Genomic DNA, 27,396 nt, shown 5'->3' with positions numbered 1-27,396 from the left:
CTACTTATCAGTGCTTATAGATTTCATTAATAGAAGCACCTTCTTTCAACATCTTTGTTGTGAAAACTTTTTAAATTATACCGGGTATCTCCTTTAACAAACAAATCTATGTGAAGTTAAAGAACTGAATCTTTTTCTGTTAATTGTCAGTAGTTGCGTCTAATTTTGCAAATATATTTACAGTATTAAATTTAAATGTAGCAGTTACACTCTTAAATAAAAAGCAAAGAGTTGTGAAATTGTGATAATGTTTAGAAAAGCTATTATATAATTTCTTTTAAATAAATGTAAATTGTATTATTTACAGCTGCAGGTTTTTATACCTATTTTACATCAAATGTGTAAAACGGGTGTATATTTTGTAATTTCACTGATATGAAAATATTGAAAAACTGTAAAAATTAAATTAAAAAATCATTAAATTACATATTTTTTAGAGTGTATGTTTAACTGAGAGCTTTACTCTTGCTCAGGTCTACCTAAAAGATGGTTAAAAGGGACTCTTTAGAAATGTGCACTATATTTTTACCATAGTAAATGTATTTAAAAATGAACTTGTGGTGTTAGAATATAATCTAAATGCAGACTATTTCCCATTCCTTGTTGTTTTCATCAAGGCAGGAACATCATGTGACCTTCTGCTGCCAGCTCCTCTCAAATAACAGGACGGGTCACCTTGCAGAAAGCGGCACAGTAGCAGCTTCACTCCAGTTTGGACGGACGTGACACTTTTATTAAAAACGCACAATAACCCAAAGCAGACAAGAGTTTATATTTCAGCCTGTCCTGCAGGACGGGACCCACCGCAGCGTTAAAAGGTATGAACCCAGTCTGACTGAATAATGGATGGAGGCGCCACCAGCAGGCTGCAGAGTGAGATCATGTCTGCGTCACTCGTGCAGCTGAGGAGCGGAGGAGGGGTGTGAGTACTGCGGTCAAGCCAGCCGCCTCTTGTTTCTCCGTAGTCAAGTCAGCCGCTCCTACATTTTCAGTGCGCTCTTATCGTCAGCTTACGGTAAATGCACGACCGCGCATCAACTATTTCCGGTTTAAAAAATAAAGCGCTGCATTCGCAGATGTATTATACAGGGATGTTTTAAGTAACTGACTCAGCTTAACTGTTAACTATCGAATTGTACGGCTAATATTTACACTAAATAAATAGCTTGAAGTATAAGAAGCTGAAAACTTGTTTATCTATCTATCTGTCTGTCTGTCTTAAAAATTGTGAATTCAAATAAAAAGTGATGTGTGTCATCCCAGTGATCTATTAGTGTGATAATAAAATAAACCTCAGTCGAAAAGTCACATGATCTGGACCGAAATGAGAAGACATGCTGATATTTACATTAAAAAATGTTTAATTTTTTGCTTTAAAATCTTTTAAGCCAAACTATTTCTTCTTCTTTGGCATATGTTGACCAGGTAAGGTAGCATTGTGATTCTGCATTAGTTTGGGGTCAATACGTCACATGACCTGAGAGCTATTGAGCAAAAAGGCTAATATTTACTGTCAAAAAACTGTTAAAAATCAATAATGTCCTAAAATCAAATATAAATTGCCGTATGTTGACCATCTTTAGTAGCACTATCATTCTGCATTAGTTTGGGGTCAATAAGTCACATGACCTGAGAGCTATTGAGCTAAAATGCTAATGCTTACTGTAAAAAATTAATAATAAATTCATTAAGTATCCAAATGGTATAAAAAGTGCTGTGTCTTGATCAGTCTGTTTCATACTATAATCCCAAATAGATTTGGAGTCTTTGGGTCACATGACTTGGTAGCTATTGAGCTAAAATGCTATTACTTACTGTAAAAAATTAATAATAAATTCATAAAGCATTCATATGTAACAAAACCTGGTGTGTCTTGATCACCTTTTATAGTTCTGTCAATCCTTATTGATTTGGAGTCTCGAGGTCGCATGACCTGGGAGCTATTGAGCCAAAATGCTAATATTTACAGTTAAATATCAATATAAAATATGCAAAGTATCCAGATGGAATAAAAAGTGCTGTGTCTTGATCACTCTATGAGATGCTCTAATCCTGCATAGATTTGGTGTCTGTAGGTCACATGACTTGGGAGCTATTGAGGTCCCAAGTCCCCGGGAGGCCGGGGTTCGATTCCAGGTGTGTGTGAGTGAGATAGGCACAGGGAGTATGGGAGTGAGTGAGTGAGTGAGTGAGATAGGCATAGGGAGTATAGGAGTGAATGAGTGAGATAGGCATAGGGAGTATAGCTCAGTGGGTAGAGTGGCTGGCTGCCACCCGGGAGACTGTGGTTCGATTCCAGGTGTGAGTAAGATAGGCATAGGGAGTAAAGGTGTGAGTGAGTGAGATAGGCATAGGGACTATAGGAGTGACTGAGATGAATATAGGAGTGAGTGAGTGAGTGAGACAGGCATAGGGAGGATAGCTCAATGGGTAGAGTGGCTGGCTGGCACCCAGGAGGCCGGGGTTCGATTCTAGGTGTGAGTGAGATAGGCATCGGGAGTATAGCTCAGTGGGTGAGTGAGATAGGCATAGGGACTATAGGAGGGAGTGAGATGAGTATAGGAGTGCGTGAGATAGGCATAGGGAGTATAGCTCAGTGAGTGAGTGAGTGAGTGAGATGGGCATAGGGAGTATAGCTCAGTGAGTGAGTGAGTGAGTGAGATGGGCATAGGAAGTATAGCTCAATGGGTAGAGTGGCTGGCTGGCACCCGGGAGGCAGGGGTTCAATTCCAGGTGTGAGTGAAATAGGCATAAGGAGTATAGGAGTGAGTGAGGAAGGCATAGGGAGTATATCTCAGTGGATATAGTGGCTGGCTGGCACCCGGGAGTCCGGGGTTCGATTCCAGGGTGAGTGAGATAGGCAGAGAGAGTATAGCTCAGTGGGTAGAGTGGCTGGCTGGCACCCAGGAGACCGGGGTTCGATTCCAGGTGTGAGTGAGTGAGATAGGCATAGTGAGTATAGGAGTGAGTGAGATAGGCATAGGGAGGATAGCTCAATGGGTAGAGTGGCTGGCTGGCACCTGAGAGGCCGGGGTTTGATTCCAGGAGTGATTGAGACAGGCATAGGGAGTACAGGAGTGAGTGAGACAGGCATAGGGAGTACAGGAGTGAGTGAGTGAGATAGGCATATGGACTATAGGAGTGAGTGAGAGAGATGAGTAGAGGAGTGAGTGAGATAGGCATAGGGAGTAGAGCTCAATGGGTAGAGAGGCTGGCTGGCACCTGGGAGTCCGGGGTTGGATTCCAGGTGTGACCGACATAGGCACAGGGAGTATAGGAGTGAGTGAGTGAGATAGGGAGTAGAGCTCAGTGGATAGAGTGGCTGGCTGGCACCCGGGAGGCCTGGGTTCGATTCCAGGTGTGAGTGAGACAGGCATAGGGAGTACAGGAGTGAGTGAGTGAGACAGGCATAGGGAGTACAGGAGTGAGTGAGTGAGACAGGCATAGGGAGTACAGGAGTGAGTGAGAGAGATGAGTAGAGGAGTGAGTGAGATAGGCATAGGGAGTAGAGCTCAGTGGATAGAGTGGCTGGCTGGCACCCGGGAGGCCGGGGTTCGATTCCAGGTGTGAGTGAGATAGGCATATGGACTATGTGAGAGAGATGAGTATAGGAGTGAGTGAGATAGGCATAGGGAGTATCGGAGTGAATGAGTGTTGGAGTGAGTGAGTGAGATAGGCATAGGGAATATAGCTCAGTGGGTCGAGTGGCTGGCTGGCACCCAGGAGACGGGGGTTCGATTCCAGGTGTGAGTGAGTGAGATAGGCATAGTGAGTATAGGAGTGAGTGAGATAGGCATAGGGAGGATAGCTCAATGGGTAGAGTGGCTGGCTGGCTTGCACCTGAGAGGCCGGGGTTCGATTCCAGGTTTGAGTGAGTGAGATAGCCATTGGCAATATAGCTCAGTGGGTAGAGTGGCTGGCTGGCACCCGGGAGGCAGGGGTTCAATTCCAGGTGTGAGTGAGATAGGCATAGGGAGTAGAGCTCAGTGGATAGAGTGGCTGGCTGGCACCCGGGAGGCCGGGGTTCGATTCCAGGTGTCAGTGAGTGAGTGAGTGGGATAGGGAGTATAGGAGTGAGTGTGACAGGCATAGGGAGTATAGGAATGAGTGAGATAAGCATAGGGAGTATAGCTCAGTGGGTTGAGTGGCTGGCTGGCACCCGGGAGTCAGGGGTTGGATTCCAGGTGTGAGTGAGATAGGCATCGGGAGTATAGGAGTGAATGAGTGAGATGAGTGTTGGAGTGAGTGAGTGAGATAGGCATAGGGAGTATCGCTTCGTGGGTAGAGTGGCTGGCTGGCACCGGGGAGGCCGGGGTTCGATTCCAGGTGTGAGTGAGACAGGCATAGGGAGTATAGGAGTGAGTGAGTGAGACAGGCATAGGAGTGAGTGAGTGAGATAGGCATATGGACTATAGGAGTGAGTGAGAGAGATGAGTCTAGGAGTGAGTGAGATAGGCATAGGGAGTAGAGCTCAATGGGTAGAGAGGCTGGCTGGCACCCGGGAGGCAGGGGTTCAATTCCAGGTGTGAGTGAGTGAGATAGGCATAGTGAGTATAGGAATGAGTGAGTGAGATAGGCAGAGAGAGTATAGCTCAGTGGGTAGAGTGGCTGGCTGGCACCCGGGAGGCCGGGGTTCGATTTCAGGTGTGAGTGAGTGAGATAGGCATAGGGAGTAGAGCTCAGTGGGTGAGTGAGATAGGCATCGGGACTATAGCTCAATGGGTAGAGTGGCTGGCTGGCACCCGGGAGGCAGGGGTTCAATTCCAGGTGTGAGTAAGATAGGCATAGGGAGTATAGGAGTGAGTGAGTGAGATGGGCATAGGGAGTATAGCTCAATGGGTAGAGTGGCTGGCTGGCACCCGAGAGGCCAGGGTTCGATTCCAGGAGTGATTGAGATAGGCGTCGGGAGTATAGCTCAGTGGGTGAGTGAGATAGGCATAGGCAGTATAGCTCAGTGGGTAGAGTGGCTGGCTGGCACCCGGGAGGCCAGGGTTCGATTACAGGTGTCAGTGAGTGAGATCGGCATAGGGAGTATAGGTATAGGAGTGAGTGAGTGAGTGAGTGAGATAGGCAGAGGGAGTATAGCTCAGTGGGTAGAGAGGCTGGCTGCCACCCGGGAGGCCAGGGTTCGATTACAGGAGTGAGTGAGTGAGATAGGCAGAGGGAGTATAGCTCAGTGGGTAGAGAGGCTGGCTGCCACCCGGGAGACTGGGGTTCGATTCCAGGTGTGAGTTAGAAAGGCATGGGGAGTATAGGTGTGAGTGAGTGAGATAGGCATAGGGACTATAGCAGTGAGTGAGATGAGTATAGGAGTGCGTGAGATAGGCATAGGGAATATGTGAGTGAGATAGGCATAGGCAGTATCGCTCAGTGGGGAGAGTGGCTGGCTGGCACCCGGGAGTCCGGGGTTGGATTCCAGGTGTGAGTGAGATAGGCATAGGGAGTATAAAAGTGAGTGAGTGAGATAGGCATTGGGAGTATAGGAGTCAATGAGTGAGATGAGTATAGGCAGAGAGAGTATAGGAGTGAGTGAGATAGGGAGGATAGGATTGAGTGAGTCAGATAGGCATAGTGAGGATAGGAGTGAGTGAGATAGGCATAGGGAGTATAGAAGTGAGTGAGATTGGGAGAATAGGAGTGAGTGAGTGAGTCAGATAGGCATAGTGAGTATAGGAGTGAGTGAGATAGGCATAGGGAGTATAGCTCAGGGGGTAGAGTGGCTGGCTGGCACCCGAGAGGCCGGGGTTCGATTCCGTGAGTGAGATAGGCATAGGCAGTGTAGCTCAGTGGGTGGAGTGGCTGGCTGGCACCCGGGAGGCCAGGGTTCAATTCCAGATGTGAGTAAGTGAGATAGGCATAGGGAGTAGAGCTCAGTGGGTGAGTGAGATAGGCATAGGGACTATAGGAGGGAGTGTGGTGAGTATAGGAGTGCGTGAGATCGGCATAGGGAGTATAGCTCAGTGAGTGAGTGAGTGAGATAGGCATAGGGAGTATAGCTCAGGGGGTAGAGTGGCTGGCTGGCACCCGGGAGGCCGGGGTTCGATTCCAGGAGTGAGTGAGTGAGATAGGCATAGGGAGTATAGAAGTGAGTGAGATTGGGAGAATAGGAGTGAGTGAGTGAGTCAGATAGGCATAGTGAGTATAGGAGTGAGTGAGATAGGCATAGGGAGTATAGCTCAGGGGGTAGAGTGGCTGGCTGGCACCCGAGAGGCCGGGGTTCGATTCCGTGAGTGAGATAGGCATAGGCAGTGTAGCTCAGTGGGTGGAGTGGCTGGCTGGCACCCGGGAGGCCAGGGTTCAATTCCAGATGTGAGTAAGTGAGATAGGCATAGGGAGTAGAGCTCAGTGGGTGAGTGAGATAGGCATCGGGACTATAGCTCAATGGGTAGAGTGGCTGGCTGGCACCCGGGAGGCAGGGGTTCAATTCCAGGTGTGAGTAAGATAGGCATAGGGAGTATAGGAGTGAGTGAGTGAGATGGGCATAGGGAGTAGAGCTCAATGGGTAGAGAGGCTGGCTGGCACCCGGGAGGCAGGGGTTCAATTCCAGGTGTGAGTGAGTGAGATAGGCATAGTGAGTATAGGAATGAGTGACTGAGATAGGCAGAGAGAGTATAGCTCAGTGGGTAGAGTGGCTGGCTGGCACCCGGGAGGCCGGGGTTCGATTCCAGGTGTGAGCAAGACAGGCATAGGGAGTATAGGAGTGAGTGAGTGAGATAGGCATATGGACTATAGGAGTGAGTGAGTGAGAGAGATGAGTATAGGAGTGAGTGAGATAGGCAGAGGGAGTATAGCTCAGTGGGTAGAGTGGCTGGCTGGCACCCAGGAGGCCGGGGTTCGATTTCAGGTGTGAGTGAGTGAGATAGGCATAGGGAGTAGAGCTCAGTGGGTGAGTGAGATAGGCATCGGGACTATAGCTCAATGGGTAGAGTGGCTGGCTGGCACCCGGGAGGCAGGGGTTCAATTCCAGGTGTGAGTAAGATAGGCATAGGGAGTATAGGAGTGAGTGAGTGAGATGGGCATAGGGAGTATAGCTCAATGGGTAGAGTGGCTGGCTGGCACCCGAGAGGCCAGGGTTCGATTCCAGGAGTGATTGAGATAGGCGTCGGGAGTATAGCTCAGTGGGTGAGTGAGATAGGCATAGGCAGTATAGCTCAGTGGGTAGAGTGGCTGGCTGGCACCCGGGAGGCCAGGGTTCGATTACAGGTGTCAGTGAGTGAGATCGGCATAGGGAGTATAGGTATAGGAGTGAGTGAGTGAGATAGGCAGAGGGAGTATAGCTCAGTGGGTAGAGAGGCTGGCTGCCACCCGGGAGGCCAGGGTTCGATTACAGGTGTCAGTGAGTGAGATCGGCATAGGGAGTATAGGTATAGGAGTGAGTGAGTGAGATAGGCAGAGGGAGTATAGCTCAGTGGGTAGAGAGGCTGGCTGCCACCCGGGAGACTGGGGTTCGATTCCAGGTGTGAGTTAGAAAGGCATGGGGAGTATAGGTGTGAGTGAGTGAGATAGGCATAGGGACTATAGCAGTGAGTGAGATGAGTATAGGAGTGCGTGAGATAGGCATAGGGAATATGTGAGTGAGATAGGCATAGGCAGTATCGCTCAGTGGGGAGAGTGGCTGGCTGGCACCCGGGAGTCCGGGGTTGGATTCCAGGTGTGAGTGAGATAGGCATAGGGAGTATAAAAGTGAGTGAGTGAGATAGGCATTGGGAGTATAGGAGTCAATGAGTGAGATGAGTATAGGCAGAGAGAGTATAGGAGTGAGTGAGATAGGGAGGATAGGATTGAGTGAGTGAGTCAGATAGGCATAGTGAGGATAGGAGTGAGTGAGATAGGCATAGGGAGTATAGAAGTGAGTGAGATTGGGAGAATAGGAGTGAGTGAGTGAGTCAGATAGGCATAGTGAGTATAGGAGTGAGTGAGATAGGCATAGGGAGTAGAGCTCAGTGGGTGAGTGAGATAGGCATAGGGACTATAGGAGGGAGTGTGGTGAGTATAGGAGTGCGTGAGATCGGCATAGGGAGTATAGCTCAGTGAGTGAGTGAGTGAGATAGGCATAGGGAGTATAGCTCAGGGGGTAGAGTGGCTGGCTGGCATCCGGGAGGCCGGGGTTCGATTCCAGGAGTGAGTGAGTGAGATAGGCATAGGGAGTATAGAAGTGAGTGAGATTGGGAGAATAGGAGTGAGTGAGTGAGTCAGATAGGCATAGTGAGTATAGGAGTGAGTGAGATAGGCATAGGGAGTAGAGCTCAGTGGGTGGAGTGGCTGGCTGGCACCCGGGAGGCCAGGGTTCAATTCCAGATGTGAGTAAGTGAGATAGGCATAGGGAGTAGAGCTCAGTGGGTGAGTGAGATAGGCATAGGGACTATAGGAGGGAGTGTGGTGAGTATAGGAGTGCGTGAGATCGGCATAGGGAGTATAGCTCAGTGAGTGAGTGAGTGAGATGGGCATAGGGAGTATAGCTCAGTGGGAAGTGTGGCTGGCTGGCACCCGGGAGGCCGGGGTTCGATTCCAGGTGTGAGTAAGTGAGTGAATAAGATAGGCATAGGGAGAATAGGAGTGAGTGAGTGAGATGGGCATAGGGAGTAGAGCTAAGTGGGTGAGTGAGATAGGCATAGGGAGTATACCTCAATGGGTAGAGTGGCTGGCTGGCTGGCTGGCACCGGGAGACTGGGGTTCGATTCCAGGTGTGAGTTGGAAAGGCATGGGGAGTATAGGTGTGAGTGAGTGAGATAGGCATAGGGACTATAGCAGTGAGTGAGATGAGTATAGGGGTGCGTGAGATAGGCATAGGGAATATGTGAGTGAGATAGGCATAGGCAGTATCGCTCAGTGGGGAGAGTGGCTGGCTGGCACCCGGGAGTCCGGGGTTGGATTCCAGGTGTGAGTGAGATAGGCATAGGGAGTATAAAAGTGAGTGAGTGAGATAGGCATTGGGAGTATAGGAGTCAATGAGTGAGATGAGTATAGGCAGAGAGAGTATAGGAGTGAGTGAGATAGGGAGGATAGGATTGAGTGAGTGAGTGAGTCAGATAGGCATAGTGAGGATAGGAGTGAGTGAGTGAGATAGGCATAGGGAGTATAGCTCAGGGGGTAGAGTGGCTGGCTGGCACCCGGGAGGCCGGGGTTCGATTCCAGGAGTGATTGAGTGAGAAAGGCAGAGAGAGTATAGAAGTGAGTGAGATTGGGAGAATAGGAGTGAGTGAGTGAGTGAGTCAGATAGGCATAGTGAGTATAGGAGTGAGTGAGATAGGCATAGGGAGGACAGCTCAATGGGAAGAGTGGCTGGCTGGCACCCGAGAGGCCGGGGTTCGATTCCGTGAGTGAGATAGGCATAGGCAGTGTAGCTCAGTGGGTGGAGTGGCTGGCTGGCACCCGGGAGGCCAGGGTTCAATTCCAGATGTGAGTGAGATAAACATCGAGAGTATAGCTCAGTGGGTGAGTGAGATAGGCATAGGGAGTATAGCTCAGTGAGTGAGTGAGATGGGCATAGGGAGTATAGCTCAGTGGGAAGTGTGGCTGGCTGGCTCCCGGAAGGCCGGGGTTCGATTCCAGGTTTGAGTGAGTGAGATAGGCATAGGGAGTATAGCTCAGTGGGTGAGTGAGATAGGCATAGGGAGTATAGGAATGAGTGAGATAAGCATCGGCAGTATAGCTCAGTGGGAAGAGTGGCTGGCTGGCACCCGGGAGGCCGGGGTTCGATTCCAGGTGTGAGTAAGTGAGTGAATAAGATAGGCATAGGGAGAATAGGAGTGAGTGAGTGAGATGGGCATAGGGAGTAGAGCTCAGTGGGTGAGTGAGATAGGCATAGGGAGTATACCTCAATGGGTAGAGTGGCTGGCTGGCACCCGGGAGGCCGGGGTTCGATTCCAGGAGCGAGTGAGATAAACATCGAGAGTATAGCTCAGTGGGTGAGTGAGATAGGCATAGGGAGTATAGGAATGAGTGAGATAAGCATCGGCAGTATAGCTCAGTGGAAGAGTGGCTGGCTGGCACCCGGGAGGCCGGGGTTCGATTCCAGGTGTGAGTAAGTGAGTGAATAAGATAGGCATAGGGAGAATAGGAGTGAGTGAGTGAGATGGGCATAGGGAGTAGAGCTCAGTGGGTGAGTGAGATAGGCATAGGGAGTAAAGCTCAGTGGATAGAGTGGCTGGCTGGCACCCGGGAGGCCGGGGTTCGATTCCAGGTGTGAGTGAGTGAGATCGGCATCGTGAGTATAGGAGTGAGTGAGATAGGCAGACAGAGTATCGCTCAGTGGGTCGAGTGGCTGGCTGGCACCTGAGAGGCCGGGGTTCGATTCCAGGAGTGATTGAGATAGGCATCGGGAGTATAGCTCAGTGGGTGAGTGAGATAGCCATCGGCAATATAGCTCAGTGGGTAGAGTGGCTGGCTGGCACCCGGGAGGCAGGGGTTCAATTCCAGGTGTGAGTGAGATAGGCATAGGGAGTATAGGAGTGAGTGAGTGAGATAGGCATAGGGAGTATCGCTTCGTGGGTAGAGAGGCTGGCTGGCACCCGGGAGGCCGGGTTCGATTCCAGGTGTGAGTGAGACAGGCATAGGGAGTATAGGAGTGAGTGAGTGAGATGAGTGTTGGAGTGAGTGAGTGAGATGAGTGTTGGAGTGAGTGAGTGAGATAGGCATAGGGAGTATCGCTTCGTGGGTAGAGAGGCTGGCTGGCACCCGGGAGGCCGGGGTTCGATTCCAGGTGTGAGTGAGACAGGCATAGGGAGTATAGGAGTGAGTGAGTGAGATAGGCATATGGACTATAGGAGTGAGTGAGAGAGATGAGTATAGGAGTGAGTGAGATAGGCATAGGGAGTGGAGCTCAATGGGTAGAGAGGCTGGCTGGCACCTGGGAGTCCGGGGTTGGATTCCAGGTGTGACCGACATAGGCATAGGGAGTATAGGAGTGATTGAGTGAGATAGGCATTGGGAGTATAGGAGTGAATGAGTGAAATGAGTATCGGAGTGAGTGAGATAGGCATAGGGAGTATAGCTCAGTGGGTAGAGTGGCTGGCTGGCACCCGGGAGGCTGGGGTTCGATTCCAGGTGTGAGCAAGACAAGCATAGGGAGTATAGGAGTGAGTGAGTGAGATAGGCATATGGACTATAGGAGTGAGTGAGTGAGAGAGATGAGTATAGGAGTGAGTGAGATAGGCATAGGGAGTAGAGCTCAATGGGTAGAGAGGCTGGCTGGCACCTGGGAGTCCGGGGTTGGATTCCAGGTGTGACCGACATAGGCATAGGGAGTATAGGTATAGGAGTGAGTGAGATAGCAGAGGGAGTATAGCTCAGTGGGTAGAGTGGCTGGCTGGCACCCAGGAGGCCGGGGTTTGATTTCAGGTGTGAGTGAGTGAGATAGGCATAGGGAGGATAGCTCAATGGGTGAGTGAGATAGGCATAGGGAGTATAGGAATGAGTGAGATAAGCATCGGGAGTATAGGAGTGAGTGAGATAGGCATAGGGAGTGGAGCTCAATGGGTAGAGAGGCTGGCTGGCACCTGGGAGTCCGGGGTTGGATTCCAGGTGTGACCGACATAGGCATAGGGAGTATAGGAGTGATTGAGTGAGATAGGCATTGGGAGTATAGGAGTGAATGAGTGAAATGAGTATCGGAGTGAGTGAGATAGGCATAGGGAGTATAGCTCAGTGGGTAGAGTGGCTGGCTGGCACCCGGGAGGCTGGGGTTCGATTCCAGGTGTGAGCAAGACAGGCATAGGGAGTATAGGAGTGAGTGAGTGAGATAGGCATATGGACTATAGGAGTGAGTGAGTGAGAGAGATGAGTATAGGAGTGAGTGAGATAGGCATAGGGAGTAGAGCTCAATGGGTAGAGAGGCTGGCTGGCACCTGGGAGTCCGGGGTTGGATTCCAGGTGTGACCGACATAGGCATAGGGAGTATAGGTATAGGAGTGAGTGAGATAGGCAGAGGGAGTATAGCTCAGTGGGTAGAGTGGCTGGCTGGCACCCAGGAGGCCGGGGTTTGATTTCAGGTGTGAGTGAGTGAGATAGGCATAGGGAGGATAGCTCAATGGGTGAGTGAGATAGGCATAGGGAGTATAGGAATGAGTGAGATAAGCATCGGGAGTATAGGAGTGAGTGAGATAGGCATAGGGAGGATAGCTCAATGGGTTGAGTGGCTGGCTGGCACCCGGGAGGCCGGGGTTTGATTCCAGGTGCGAGTGAGATAGGCATAGTGAGTATCGGAGTGAGTGAGATAGGCATAGGGAGTATAGCTCAGTGGATTGGCTGGCTGGCACCCGGGAGGCCGGGGTTCAATTCCAGGTGTGAGTGAGTGAGATAGGCATAGGGAGTATAGGAGTGAGTGAGATAGGCATAGTGAGTATCGGAGTGAGTGAGATAGGCATAGGGAGTATAGCTCAGTGGATAGAGTGGCTGGCTGGCTGGCACCCGGGAGGCCGGGGTTCAATTCCAGGTGTGAGTGAGTGAGATAGGCATAGGGAGTATAGGAGTGAGTGAGATAGGCATAGGGAGTATAGGAGTGGTTGAGTCAGTCTTTGCTCTTCCTTTTTCTGCCTCACGTAAGTTAACCGATAATTATCAATGAAATAAGTATCCAATCGACTGAGCCCGTAACACACGTGCTGCTCAATATCCAGAACACCATTTGGAGTCAGAGTTGTGCGATGGGTCGTTTGAAAAAAGGCAGACAAAGGAAGAGCAAAGACCTGACGTGACGTTATGTTACATTATGTTATGATACATTACGGCACTCAAATATAGGGATTCGTAGTTTATAGATCCTTTGTCACACTTAGAAACATTGAATGAACATTTGGACACAATTAATATGTTTTGTGAATTTTTCATGTATTTTATACTGTAATTATGAGCATTACAGCTCTATAAGTCCCAGGTCATGTGATCTTTTGGCTAAATAGATTTAGACCTGGTTTATTACACAGACTTTATTATTGCTTTTGGAGACTATTAATATTTTTTTAGTGAGTTTTTAATTAATTTCAATATGTAAATATTAGTATTTTAGCTCAATAGCTCCCAAGTCATGTGACCTACAGACACCAAATCTATGCAGGATTAGAGCATCTCATAGAGTGATCAAGACACAGCACTTTTTATTCCATCTGGATACTTTGCATATTTTATATTGATATTTAACTGTAAATATAAGCATTTTGGCTCAATAGCTCCCAGGTCATGCGACCTAGAGACTCCAAATCAATAAGGATTGACAGGACTATAAAAGGTGATCAAGATACACCAGGTTTTGTTACATATGAATGCTTTATGAATTTATTATTAATTTTTTACAGTAAGTAATAGCATTTTAGCTCAATAGCTACCAAGTCATGTGACCCAAAGACTCCAAATCTATTTGGGATTATAGTATGAAACAGACTGATCAAGACACAGCACTTTTTATACCATTTGGATACTTAATGAATTTATTATTAATTTTTTACAGTAAGTATTAGCATTTTAGCTCAATAGCTCTCAGGTCATGTGACTTATTGACCCTAAACTAATGCAGAATGATAGTGCTACTAAGGATGGTCAACATACGCCAATTGATATTTGATTTCTGGTCTTTATTGATTTTTAACAGTTTTTTGACAGTAAATATTAGCATTTTAGCTCAATAGCTCTCAGGTCATGTGACTTATTGACCCCAAACTAATGCAGAATGATAGTGCTACTAAAGATGGTCAACATACGGCAATTTATATTTGATTTTAGGACATTATTGATTTTTAACAGTTTTTTGACAGTAAATATTAGCCTTTTTGCTCAATAGCTCTCAGGTCATGTGACGTATTGACCCCAAACTAATGCAGAATCACAATGCTACCTTACCTGGTCAGCATACGCCAAAGAAGAAGAAATAGTTTGGCTTAAAAGATTTTAAAGCAAAAATTAAACATTTTTTAATGTAAATATCAGCATGTCTTCTCATTTCGGTCCAGATCATGTGACTTTTCGACTGAGGTTTATTTTATTATCACACTAATAGATCACTGGGATGACACACATCACTTTTTATTTGAATTCACAATTTTTAAGACAGACAGACAGATAGATAGATAAACAAGTTTTCAGCTTCTTATACTTCAAGCTATTTATTTAGTGTAAATATTAGCCGTACAATTCGATAGTTAACAGTTAAGCTGAGTCAGTTACTTAAAACATCCCTGTATAATACATCTGCGAATGCAGCGCTTTATTTTTTAAATCGGAAATAGTTGATGCGCGGTCGTGCATTTACCGTAAGCTGACGATAAGAGCGCACTGAAAATGTAGGAGCGGCTGGCTTGACTACGGAGAAACGAGAGGCGGCTGGCTTGACCGCAGTGTGTGAGTGAGGAGGGCTGTGAGACGATGCAGCAGAGAGGAACCTGCTCTCAGTCAGGACAGAAGGATAAGAACCATGTCGGCCTCCTGGAAGCAGCTCTCCTCTCAGATCCTCCTGCTTCTCGTCTCCTGCAGACACATCAATACAAGTAAATGAAATTTGGGTTCAATTCTGTGATATGTGCTCGTGTTGAAGCTTTGTTCTTCTTTTATTCCCACTAAAATGTTCCTGTAACCTTGTGAGGGATAGAAGAATATGTCTTGGGTTTTGTGATCAGTGCTTGTTGTCGTTATTTTGCTCCTTTGAAATGTCTCCCAAAAGTATTTTTCACCCCTCGTGAGTGGAAAATCCTCCCAGACCCTTTCATGGGACACTAAAACTATCTATTCTCTATCTCTTTGTTCATTTTTATGTACAAAATTGAACAATTACATCAGTGTCCAGAAGAGAAAGGGGGAGGGGGGGGGGGGGGGGAAGATATCTTATAAGCGGTTTTTATCTAGCTGTTGCAGATATCACAAACATATTTATAGTGTGCTTCTGTAAATAAAACCATGTGCTGGTAATTCACCATCACAGGCTTTTACTATATTTGATCATGTCCATTAGATATTTTTGTATTCATCAACAGGCTTTTTTTAATGTGTTTTCAGTCGGTTTAACGGCGTTTTTTTTCTTTTTTTCTTTTAATTTTAAACGCATATTAAGCCTATGGCATCACCAGAGCAGCAACCAGCGACACCCTGAACTACCCCACCTTATACAGAATCATATTTACCAGAAATAGTCTGGAAATATTTGAACAGCAGGAACAACCTCCTAGCTAACATCTAAATACCACAACCTCACAGCACCCACGAGAAGCTTCAACTGAAGGTTAATCGCAGGGGCAGAACCTAGTGGGGACCGGGGGTGGCCAATAGTGATTCTAACCATAGCATCGTATTCTAACCCTAATATATTTTTAAAAAATATATATTTTGAAACTATTCCTACAGATTCAGTTGAAGGTTTCCTATATGTGACTCCTCATGCTCTACTTCCAGAAGACCAGAAAAAATGGTCTGACAGAGTTTTGCTGTTTAGAAAATTATATAAAAGACCACAGTTTTATAACTACAAGAAATAATAATCACGAATTTGTAGAGTGAGGAAATCTGATGCAGAGCTGCAGGTATCTAATGCTGTGTTACATCTCGGCATCTTAAAGTTTGTTACCTATCAGGACATGCTAGTATTGGCTGCTTATTACTGGTAAGAGTATTGAAATCTACCATAACAGAAACTAGTGCATGAGGATCTGCTGGTATCAGTTACATATTGCATAGCTTACATAAACCAAGTTTGTTTTACTGTACTACATGGGAGAGAGCTGACTAATTTAGAGGTTTATATTCTTTATAATTAAATTACAGAAATAAACTATTGATTTTACTGCAGTTAAAACAAGAGATTATTAGCTAAAACCTCAACAGCATTGCCCTCCCCACCCACCCTCTCTTTACTTCCGCCTCCTCTTCCTGTCTTTTCCATTTCCTAGGGGGTCTAGGAACCGCTGCTGATACCCAACGAAGCTTTTCCCCACAACTCATCAGCTCAACTCACCAACAATAACATTCATTTGCATCCAAAAAACAATCAAGCTTCAACTTGATGGTGTGGTCCTCGCTTACGAAAGGAAGCAACCGTGTAGAGTTTCATTTTAGTCAATTTACAGCAGAAAGGGATCATTTTCATGGAAAAACTTGACACGCTGAGATGAGTCGTTTTTGGGGTTTAATCAGAATCCTGGTAACCAACTTTTGGTTGGCCTAGCAACCACACAGCAACATCTTAGCAACAACCAATAACACCCTGAGCAAACACCTACACAACTTTTTCCAGAAGATGTAATGACGTGCATGTCGACTTTCTGTGTGTTTCTACATTTATTCCTCCTCACTTCAGAGGCATCGAGTTCAACACAGCCACCGCTGGCTCCCATCACTCCTCTGAAAACAGATGTAAGAAGCATCGTCCTTAAAGGTAGCAGCCTTCAAACATCAGTCCGTCACAGTGTTTTACATTTGTCAGCATATTTTGTTTTTTTTTTCAGCCCAGCTGCTTCTGTAAATTTGCTAAGTGATTCAATTTTGACCACTTTTTGGAAAAAGTGGTGTTATGGCAGAAATAGATGTTTTTCAGATAATGCTGACCATGATTTGATCTCTTAGTCTGAAACCTCTCTACGACGCTCCACACAGGTGAAAGTCACACTGAGAAAATCGAACTGGTAAATCCTGTCAATCTGACGCTGGAGTGCACATGGACTGGCAATCAGAACAAACTGCCAAACATAACCAGCTACTGGACAAAAGACGGGGAGGAAATTCAGAACAGTCAGCTCTCAGTGCAGTTCCACAATGGACAGTATAATATCAAACAAGTGTGAGTACTTTATGTGTACATTTGATCATTTATTCTCAGAAAAAGCATTTCTATCAGCCCTAGTATTGTCTCATAGATCAAATTGTGCACATGATTTGCAACAATATTTAACAATGTGTACATATCTAATTTTAGAAATTGCATGTATGTTTTTAATGTTTAGTCTCTGCAACTTGAGAGCTTTTATCCCCACTCTTTGATGTCTCAAAATTGCCTTTTATTATTCAGGACATATCTACAATTGCAATTCTTTTTTTTACATGAACATGCATCAGACTTTTATCTCTTATATTTTAGCTATAGGTGTACTTTTGATGGGAAAAAAATACTCCAATCTAATGATGTTTATCTGACTAAAACTTCTGATCTATTTTTGCTTTGCAGGTTCAGCATTGTGAGTGAAGAGAACCTGGGAAATTACTCCTGTGTGTTTGGAAATGAAGCAAAAATTGTATTCATTGTGGCAAGTAAGGAACCAATCCTTTCATATAAGTTGTATTTGTAATTACCTGCGTGACATTGCACATTATCAGACAAAATTTGTTTTGTCTGCAGTTGTCAGCATCGTATCTCGCTCTTTTCCTTCAGTTCCACAGATTGGTGAAGTGCGAGACAAACCAATCATCAGCTACATGGGAGATTCTGCAGTGCTCACATGTAAAATGGACGACAAGAAGCCAAAGCCCAACACCTGGAACTGGTATAGACACAACGGGACGGAAAAGGTGAAGAGCTGCTCAGAACTTGTCTTTATGTGGCTTAAAATATGATTTGTGTCACAGGTCACTTCTGAATTTGCTTCATTGCCAAGGTTATTCCATTATACCTATGAATAGCATATCAGTGTGTAAACAAATCTGCTCACGTTGCTAAAGTCACACTCATGGTATGTTCTCTTATCTGGCTCATTTGACCTCTTTACTGTTTGGAGTTGAGCAATTTATCAACACTTGTACAAGTTTGATCTCACTTTATCACAGTATAGTTCATGTAAACACCTGTGCAGGTACGCAATGCAGAGGTGGAAGAAGTCATTGAAGTTGAATTAACAGGGAGACGATGTAAACACACTGGTGGAACTGTTATTCAAAATATAACTCATGAGAGTGATATAGGATTATTGCTGAGGATGCATTCATGTAAAAATAGAATTTCACTGTTGTAAGTAGTGAAAGTTGTGCAAAATTGAATGTTTTTACCACCAGTAATGCAACGTATTTTGAAAGTTAATTATGTATTCTGCATTTGTCGGAACTAGTAACTACAGATAAATGTAGTGGGATAAATGCAATATTTTCATCTGAAATGTAGTGAAGTATAGGTATATAGTAACAGAAATCGAAAATTAAGCACCAGTACTTCAAAACTGAACTTAACCAGTGGTGCTGGGCTTTTTTATTCATTGTTGGTGTCATGGCAGAATGTGTGTTTTCATACATTTGAGTTTCAGTGCTATATTATTGTGTCGTATTTCAGTTAATCAAATCAAAATTGTCACATATTGTGTTTTGTTTTCTTTTTTTTCTGTGTGAAATGGCTGACACAAACAGACGCAGCTCGTCATTTAAACTCTTGTCCCATGTTGTCCTGTAGGAGCAGATCAATGTTACTGTGGAGCCTCACCGCTATGAAATCAAAAACAAAGAGGAGAAGACTGAGACTAGGCTGGTGGTGAACAACCTGACGGAGGCCGACTCCGGCTTGTATTCCTGCGGTGCCGTGTACGCCATCGGCACCACGATGAGCCATGTGGAGTTGAAGGTCAGCTAAGGATGAGTTTTGAAGCCTAAATGCATTTGCAGAAATACTCTGCTATGTTAGATACTACTTCTTGCAACATTCAAAAAAATTTTTATATTTCTGAATTGCCAAGATCTTGAGACAACTGCTTCAACAGCAGTTGTCAAAGACTTAATAGCATTTCTGAACTTTTTTATCTTTACACCTCACATATAAACTGTGCTTCCTCATGTTTTAGATGTTTGAGTTGTAGCAGATTGACCAAAAGAGATGGTTATTGTCCCCTACATTGTTTTTCATTATTGAATCATGGTCAATGTAATTAGGATTTCATGACAAGAATTTACAAAAAAGACTCTTTCTTGTCAAAGTGAAAGCAGATTTCTACAAAATCATGTAAATTCATAAAAAAATGTAAAATAAATCATTGCATAAATTTTGACTCCCTTTAAAGTGACTCATCTAATTCAGCCCAGGAGGTCCTAGAAGTCACACAGTTAGTAAAATGGAGATTAGTGCAGTGAATGTACCTGAAGTGATTGCAGTATAAAGACACCTGTAACTGGAAGGTCCAGTCACTGGTGAATCGGTACTCTCGGTTATAACCACACCATGAAGACAAAAAAACACTCCAATTCACTGAAAAGCATAATTAAGGGGATGGGTACATGAAAATTTCCAAGTCAATGAATATCCAGTGCAGTTAAATAATAAATCAAGAAATAGAAGAAATATGACACATTTAAATCTGCCATTCTGAAAAAATTAGTGCAAGAAAGAAAAAAGAGAGGCCACCAAGACACTCATAACTCCTGTAAAGGTCATAACCTGACAGAACTTGAGCAGTTTTACAAAGAACAAATGAGTAAAATTGCTGTTCAGATGCCCAAGGCTGATTTAAGCATATCCACACACACTTACTGCTTTAATTGTGGCCAAAGGTGCATCTGCTAAATGCTGACTTGACAAGGATGAATGCTTTTGCAATAATTTATATTACATTTTATATTTTTAAGCAATTGATATTACTTTGAAGAAGATATTTCTGCTATCACTCTGGCATGAAAGAGTCTTTTTTGCTACTTCTTGTCCAAAAAGGCCTAATTAAATTGACCATGGTCCAATGTTAGAAAGCAACAAAAAGGGAAAACTTCCAAGAGGCATGAACACTTTTTTCTAGGCTCTGTGGGAATGAATGCTCGGTGTTACTGTATACAGCCGTTAAAGCTCTCTTCACTTCTAATAGCTCCTTCCACAGTGATTACATTTTGATAACGCCACTGCCGAGACATTCTGCAACCTTATATGCTTCTTTTTAAGTTAAGGTTAATATAGAATTTACTTGCAAGTAAGTTTTTTTTTCACATAAGCGAAAAATCTGAATCTTTCCTCCACCTGTGATGAAGGTCATCGCCTTCATGGAGCCCCTGAAGCCGTTCATAGTCATCATGGTGGAAGTTGTCGTCCTGGTCGCTGCCATTCTACTCTATGAGAAGAGTCAGTCCAAGAAAAAGGTCACAACAGGTAGTTAGACTGCAGTAATCCAACGATTCAGTAAATCCATGTTTTTTCATTCAAACTCAAGAAATGTGCCATTACATGAAGATATTCTAAATATCTTGTGCATCATTTTATTTTATATACATTCACTAACAGTATTTTTTGTCTGACTGTTGAGCCTCTGATTGAAATAAACGTGTCATTATCTGCCTTATTCTCAGGAGATGGGACCACTGCCGACCAAAAGAACATGTAAGTACAATGGAAAAGGTCTGATTTGTATATTTGCAGGTTTGCACGAGGAATTAATGACTTTTTCTGTCTTCTTCAGGCCGCAGGGCGACTATAATGCAACAGAGGGAAGTTCTTCAATGAGACAACGCAAAGTTTAAAGACTGCAAAGGCCGAAATCCAGCAGATTAAAGCTTCTTTAAAATGCTCATTTTCCAATGTGAATGATAATTTTAAAGCAATATTTATTCACTTATTTTGGGAATATATCGTCTATTGTAATCCAAATATTTTCACCACCACTTAAGCAACATTCCCTTTTGTTTCAGGTACAATCTTTCTGTTGGTCTTCATTTCACCTGAAGACTGGGTTTTTATTTTTCACTCTGTTAGTTTCACACCCTGCATTTCCTCACTTCCTGTGGAGAAACCGAGATCATGTTTGACTTCAAGCATCACTTTGTCTGTGCTACTTCTGTCAAAACGGACGTGTGCTTTTCTTCTTTCTGCAGAAACTTAAACCTCAAGTCGTCCTTCCTGCTGCTGTTTTCCGCATTGTGGCTCCTGAGCAGTGCCTTACACTCTCAAAAAGTAATCAACAAACCATTCACTGTGCTTGAACTGACTTTTGGTCACTTTTTAGAGTTTGTCCTTACAGCAATGTGTGTTTGTATTCAAGATATACCCTCATATATGCAGATGTTTGTGTAAAAGTGGCTTCAATCTACACTGTGTATGCAAACAGGCAGAATAAAATTGCACATAATTCATTACGTGTGCTTCAGTAACTGTGCAATGACTTCACAGGAGTGCAGCGCTAAATGAGTGGATTTTAAGATAACTCGCTAATACTCATATTGTAGCGGTAAGCTCGGACAAATACACTTAAATCTTTACAGAATGATTTTATTTTTCATAAATACAACCAGCAAAATAATGATCTGCAGAGCCCTGAAAGGTCACAGTGGTGATTTTTTTTCTCTCTAATTTACCTCACAACATCTGTCCCACAGAGAAAGACTGATCTATACAGCAGTACAATACTTTGCAGCACAGTTGTGACCACAGAGAGAGTCAGTACATCCTCAGCTGTGGCAGCTCAGGCACAAACCTGCACTTTTGCATTTAAAAGAAAACAAAAAAACAGACTATTACTGGCTGATTGCTGCATTAAAGCTACTTTACTGTTGATATCCTGTGGTGTCACAGAAGAATCGCAGCTTCGGTTAGTTTTAGATATTCATGGAAACAGATTTAACCAAAAGAAAAGCTGATGTTATGGACAAAAACATAAAATTATCCACAGCTGTGCTCAAAACCTGCAGCTGGATACTGTCAGATGGGCCTTTTTGAATAAGCACTGAGCACCAAATGCTTCACATCTCTGTACTAGTAGAGCATAGTGTATTACAACTGGACAGAATCAATACAGTCTGCTCACTTACTCATTTTTCGAGCGGTCTGCAGAATTCCCCAGTGTGACCTTTCAGAAGCTCTATAATAATCAAGCATGTATGTGTGCAGTGTTATTGTTTGACGCACATTATTATGCTTTTTTTTTAACATTACATTTTGTACAGTCTGACCAAACTCCCTCACGTCCCGCCCTTTCTCTTGAATTCTTGCATGCTTCATCCCTTTGGATAACAGACATTTAACCCCTGAACAACTCTACGGCTGGTTCATGAGGAACTGAACCAGCAGCTTGAGGACGTCGTCGTTCAGGCCCACCACCTCTCCATCCTGCACGCTGTCGTAGAGTCGGAGGCTCTCTGTGCCCCACAGGAGGTTTTTTCTGGGGTTGTTGGCGTCAGTCTCCACAGAGAGCGCCACTGTGTTGAGCTGGTAGCAGAAGAAGGAGAAGAAGTGACCGTCGGTGATCACGGCCTGAGACACGAAGGGCCTGGTGACGTCCTCGTGGTTCCAGAAACCTGCAGAGGTGAGAAGAAGGCATGAAAACCAGCTAGGACTAACAAATATTAACATTAACCTCGCCAAATGTAGACAGCATAATAGAATAGTAATATATACTACAAATCAACGGTTTGGGGTGACTTAGATATGTCCTTATTTTTTAAAAGAAAAACAGTTTTTTCAATAAAGATAACATTAAATGCATCAGAAATACAGTCGAGACATTGTTAATGTGGTAAACGACTATTGTAGCTGGAAACAGCTGATTTTTAATGGAATACCTCCATAGGGGTACAGAGGAACATTTTCACTCCTGTGTTCTAATGCTACATTGTGTTAGCTAATGGTGTTGAAAGGCTCATTGATGATTAGAAACCCCTTGTGCAATTGTCAGAACATGAATAAAAGTGTGAGTTTTCATGGAAAACATGGCATTGCCTGGGTGAACCCAAACTTTTGAGCAGTAGTGTACATAACAATATATGTAAGACAATATATCATGGTGTTTCTGTCACTGTTCTGCTAAAATGCAGTTTGATAACTAAAGCTTCATCTAAAATGTTTAGAAACTGACTCCAGATAAAAATCAGTTGTTGCTGAGTTTTCCTGTTTTGAATCACATTTTGTGTCTATTAACTTTTTCCTCATGATTCCACTTTTTCGTGAGGATGTTAAAGTAAAGCAGAAAGCTTGAAAGGGCAAATAAGTCCCTGTACTCTTTTGGAGTTACTCTACTATAAAATTTTAAGAGGTTCAAAAGCAGAAAATGTCATTTTTAGGTGTCAGTCAGTGAAAACAAGATGAAAAGCATGTTTGACAGCCCTTCAGAGCTGAGATTCTGTCTTTGGCACAAGGAAAAGAGAAAGTAAATCAACAACCACTTACATTAGGAATGAAGTACTGTATCATAGGTCTAATGATTAATCAAGGAGTTTTCAGCTATTATTTTGACAATTGATTACTAAGTTCGAGTAATTTTTAAGCATAACAGTCAGAATATTTTTTTCTTTCCAGCTTCTTAGTTGTGATTATTTTCTGATTTCTTTACTCCTCTCTTACAGCAAACTCAGTATCTTTAGCTTTTGACAAAACAAGACATCTGAGGACGTCATCTTGGGCTAAAGAAGAATCCTCGATTGACATATTTTACTATTTTTTTTATTTTATGGACCAACGAACTTGTTGAGAAAATGAGCAATGATAATAGTCTGTAGTTCCAGTTGTACTGTTTCATAAGCTTTCTGTGTGGAACGCTCACCCTGGTACATGGCCTGAGCTCCCGTCCAGGCGAACAGGCTGGCGAGCGCGTTGGCTCTCAGGAAAACCTCCACCTGGTCGGACTGCTGCATCCGAGCCATCCGGTCTCGGTGGTATCTGTCAGGCACCAGGTGGAACTGAGTGTGACCGTAGCATGCCGGGTCTGGCAGCTTCGCGCCTGTTCACGAAACAGAGGGGAAAGCTTTAATATGAACGGTACCACAGAAACAAGTGTGACAGATTTTATCCTGCAGCTGCATGTTAAAGAACATGTTACTGATCTCTACATATACAGGACTCTCTGCCATACCATTGTTTTTTAAATATACAGATATGTCTCGTATTGTAATCTGTGCAATATCCCAATGTCCACGATCTCTACAATAACAACTGTATTTATCCATATTATTTGTTTATTTTTATTTTCTACTGATGCTCGATGCATTTTTTGCACTATCCTCTTTGCTACTGTAACACTGCAAATTTCCCCCCTGTGGTATTGATAACAGTTTGTCATGTCTTCTCTGTGGAAACTCAGAACATACAGGACACAAAAAAAAAAAAAAAAGTGTAAAGCTACATTGGCCTGCATCATTACACTAGCAACACAATAAAGTACTGGCTGTTTCCAGTAACAGTCTATATAAAAGAATATATAATTGATGTTTTGGAGAAAATACAGGTTAGAGGCATGTTGGCGCCCCCTAATGACACCAAGAAGTAACTGCATACCCAGCACATAACGAATAGATTAGACTGAAAATTCATTTTAACAACTGCTAAAGTAAGTGATGAGGGTGAAGTGAGACGTAGCGGGTCTCTTGTGTTACCTGTGAAGATGTTGTTGTCATACTGTCTTCTGAACAGCGGCATCAGGTTGGGGGCATACGTGATTTCTGGAACTTCAGCTGCATAGGAGGCCTCCAGCGGAGTAAACTAAGAGAAATTAGAAGACAGAAAAAGATGAAAACACAATTACGTGTATGTTTAACATTATATACTTGCACAGCACTTTTCAAAATAAAGCTACAAAGTGACTGATATACTGTAGCTGCAACAATATTATACAAAAAGCAAGAAAAAGACAAAAATATTAGAATAGAAAGCATAAAAACATTTAAAAGAGGCACATTTTGAGAGAATGTTATTAATTCTGCACATCTCAGATCTTTGTGCTCTAAAACCCAACAATTCAGTAACACAGCTGGGAGCTAAACCATGAAGTCATTTAAAAGTAACTCCTAAAAAGAAAGGAAAATGTGATAAATATGTTGTGGATGTTTTTAGTCTCTGGTGTGTCAAGCTCAAGTTTTGTGATATCTTACTGCATCTGTCTATTTTCAGGATTAGTTTACATTTTTGCAGATGGAAGAATAAATATATTAAAACACTGTGAAAAAACGCTCAATCACATTGAAAACTTTCTTTCTATTTTTAGGTGTTGCTGTTGTTAATTCATCATCTTTCCAGCTCAGAAATGATTTCTACCTGAGGCAGCTGCTGAGTTATTCTGATCTGGCAGAGCGGCTGGTCGTCGATCTGGAACCTGGTTGGCTCTAAGTGGCGTCTCCGGTGTCCTTTTGGGATGATTCTCTGTCCCCTCCTCCAGTAAAAGTTCACCTGAGGACTGATATCTGAAAGAAACAAACATTTAAAACAAAATTAGCACTTCTGCAGGATCCTAGTTCATTTATTATCTTCACACGTCTGGTGTTTAACATGTACTGAGAGGTGCTACTGAATGCAAACTTTAAGTTCTAGACTTCTTCTTTGTATTGTTGCATGACTGTTGTATAAAAAAACATTTAAAAAATCTTAAGCTTTTTAGCTGAAAAGAACATATCAGTCACTTCAGTTGAATGATGTAAGGCCAGAGCTAAGTAATTATCCAGTAATCTTTGAGGATATAAGAAAATGACTCCGGAATTTTTGTCAGTGTAACTGAAAAAAAACGAAACCTAATCAATTAACAATCATGTCGAAAGGAGAAAAGCAGCAAATCCTCAATGTAGAGATGCTTGCACCATCGAATGCTGGGCAATTTGCTTTATAAATTCCTAAAACAATTAATTATTTAGCAACTACAATTGACTAATTACTTCATTATGGATGTTTATTTCCTCAAAGGGATCCACATGGCTTAGAACAGGTTGTCATGAAATCCTAGCTTATTTTTGATGCAGAAAATGCATTTTATGCTTTTTTTATACTCCATATCAAATAACTAACAAACATTAGATTACTTCAGTTATTTGGCACAACAACTCAACGAAAAAATTATAAAGTGTTTAATTTTAAAAGCTATGTGGCAACATACAGAGGGGAAATTATCCCCACTTTGGTTGACTGAAATATTTATGGCAATGAACAAAAATGATTCATAGTATATTAAATTCTACGTAAAGGAACTTTTATTTATACTGAATTCATTTGATGTTAAAGGTGTAACGATTTTACAGCATAAATAATATTATTCATTGTTTTCTTAGATAATAAATTGATAAAATGACATCCCAGGTTCTCTAAGACCAAGATGATGTGTTCAAATGTCTTAATTTGTTCAACCAACATTCTGAAAATATTCAGTTTGATATAGTATGAAACAAAAATGGACAAAATAATCAATTCTAGGAGGCTGAAATGGGCTCTTTTTGACGTTTTTGCTTAAAAAATAAATCAGGTATCTGTCCTTTCTGAGTGCTTTTTCCACCACTAATCATTCATACCCAGACTGGAGAGGAGCAGCAGCGGATTGTATTTTCCCAGATTGTGGGTGAGTTCAGTCACCAGGCTCCTCAGCAGAGGTCCGAACGTCTGCTCCTGGTGTCTGTACAGGAAAGGTTTGCGTTTCTTCATGTGCCACTGCTCCTGTAAAATCACACGGGTCACCAGAGAGCGGAGGTCCGCGAACGCATCATCTCCGATCCCGGGCACTGCGGTGAGAGCAGCGGGGGACGGTGAGCTCCCCTCGGCCACGGGCTCCACTGGGGCCGGGGTGAATTTCTCGGGCAGGCCCGGGATGTATGCGGTCTTGGTAAAGTGCTGGTACCATCTGTCTGCGTTTCGAGAGAATGTCTGAGGATAAACCACGAACTTCTTCCGCTGGATGCGAGTGATGAGAGAAAGCTTCTCCTGCACCGGGGAGGCACAGATCTTTTTAACCTGCTCCTCCACCTGCCGCAGCCGGGCAGATTTGCTCTTAGCCGTGAGAGAGGCGACTATCGGAGGGTACGCCGGCTCCTTCACCGCAGTCTCGGTGTGAACTAACTTTTTGTGTCTAAACGGAGGCAGGTTTTTAGGGAACAGCAAGGGCAGCCGTGTGCGGGCCGCCATGTTTGCTGTGTGACGTTTTCTTCTACTTCCGATTCGTTGATGAACGAACCAGCAGCTTCTCACAACAGCGGCCCCCTCTGGAAGAAATAAAATTAAAGCTGCAAGCAGCGCTGGACGGGTCCTCAAATGAAGTTTGGTCCAGATTGGACTACGTGCAGCTGAGGTATATAATTCAATTTTCATGGCGAAACATCGAAATTCCTTTGTACTTAAGGTTGGCTAATATTAGCACCCTGATTAGCATAACAGAACGTTGAGGTTCTTGAAGAGACCCCTGACTACGTAATACATGGTTCCTTTACGGCCACGCAGAAATGTCGTAAAATTAAGTAGCAACCGTGTTGATGAGGACAACAATATGATTTAAAGTACATACATATCGACAAATAGGTGCAAACAATGTACATATCGAACACCAAATTGATGTTTAATAAATAAAGGGAGGATTTGCACTTTTTTGGGCAGTAAAATCATATTTTAGAAGAATTTTGCACCTAATGTGCATCTTTACGTCAACTCCGGATACTGTTATCGACATATTTGTATTTACAATTGATTAAAATTATAACAAAAATGTAATAATCTTGTCAAAACTTGTCTTTTCTTCAGTTTTCTCCTGTAAATGAGGACAAACCGTGGTCGAGACCCGGTTCAGTAAAGTGATA

The 27,396-nt window shown here is 43.7% G+C and overlaps 2 protein-coding genes and 1 long non-coding RNA gene across 19 annotated transcripts; 2 read left to right on the top strand and 1 right to left on the bottom strand.

Moving 5' to 3' along the window:
• The first annotated feature begins 1,986 nt into the window (after positions 1–1,986).
• LOC127534795 (uncharacterized) lies at positions 1,987–13,018 on the top strand. 17 transcript variants are annotated; one of them, XR_007943254.1, is made up of 6 exons: positions 1,987–2,733; positions 3,482–3,564; positions 3,953–4,523; positions 4,768–8,034; positions 9,464–9,705; positions 11,696–12,977. It is a non-coding gene; the product is annotated as an uncharacterized LOC127534795 (long non-coding RNA). The 17 variants fall into 17 exon arrangements; XR_007943263.1 differs by lacking the exon at positions 1,987–2,733 and having other exon boundaries at positions 3,282–3,564; positions 4,327–4,523; positions 11,696–12,979; XR_007943261.1 differs by lacking the exons at positions 1,987–2,733; positions 3,482–3,564 and having other exon boundaries at positions 3,572–4,523; positions 4,768–6,967; positions 7,085–8,034; positions 11,696–13,018.
• A 1,239-nt stretch (positions 13,019–14,257) lies between these two features.
• emb (embigin) lies at positions 14,258–21,000 on the top strand. Its single transcript, XM_022191492.2, has 9 exons — positions 14,258–14,477; positions 16,277–16,354; positions 16,573–16,756; positions 17,141–17,223; positions 17,345–17,481; positions 18,350–18,517; positions 19,903–20,020; positions 20,218–20,248; positions 20,328–21,000. Exons 1-9 carry the CDS (start codon positions 14,405–14,407, stop codon positions 20,386–20,388), a joined length of 933 nt encoding a protein of 310 aa, XP_022047184.1. The 5' UTR covers positions 14,258–14,404; the 3' UTR covers positions 20,389–21,000.
• Positions 21,001–21,117: 117 nt separating this feature from the next.
• Positions 21,118–26,755, bottom strand: mrps30 (mitochondrial ribosomal protein S30). Its single transcript, XM_022191490.2, has 5 exons — positions 26,125–26,755; positions 24,887–25,032; positions 24,229–24,334; positions 23,400–23,576; positions 21,118–22,158 (listed from the first exon to the last, which is right to left on the bottom strand). Exons 1-5 carry the CDS (start codon positions 26,729–26,731, stop codon positions 21,899–21,901), a joined length of 1,296 nt encoding a protein of 431 aa, XP_022047182.1. The 5' UTR covers positions 26,732–26,755; the 3' UTR covers positions 21,118–21,898.
• Between the last annotated feature and the right edge of the window lie 641 nt (positions 26,756–27,396).

This window comes from Acanthochromis polyacanthus, chromosome 7, assembly GCF_021347895.1.
Source record: "Acanthochromis polyacanthus isolate Apoly-LR-REF ecotype Palm Island chromosome 7, KAUST_Apoly_ChrSc, whole genome shotgun sequence".
In the NCBI taxonomy this organism is placed as follows: Eukaryota; Metazoa; Chordata; class Actinopteri; family Pomacentridae; genus Acanthochromis; species Acanthochromis polyacanthus.
The sequence above is the reverse complement of the archived record's forward strand: the minus strand, read 5'-3'. Positions and strand labels throughout refer to the sequence as shown.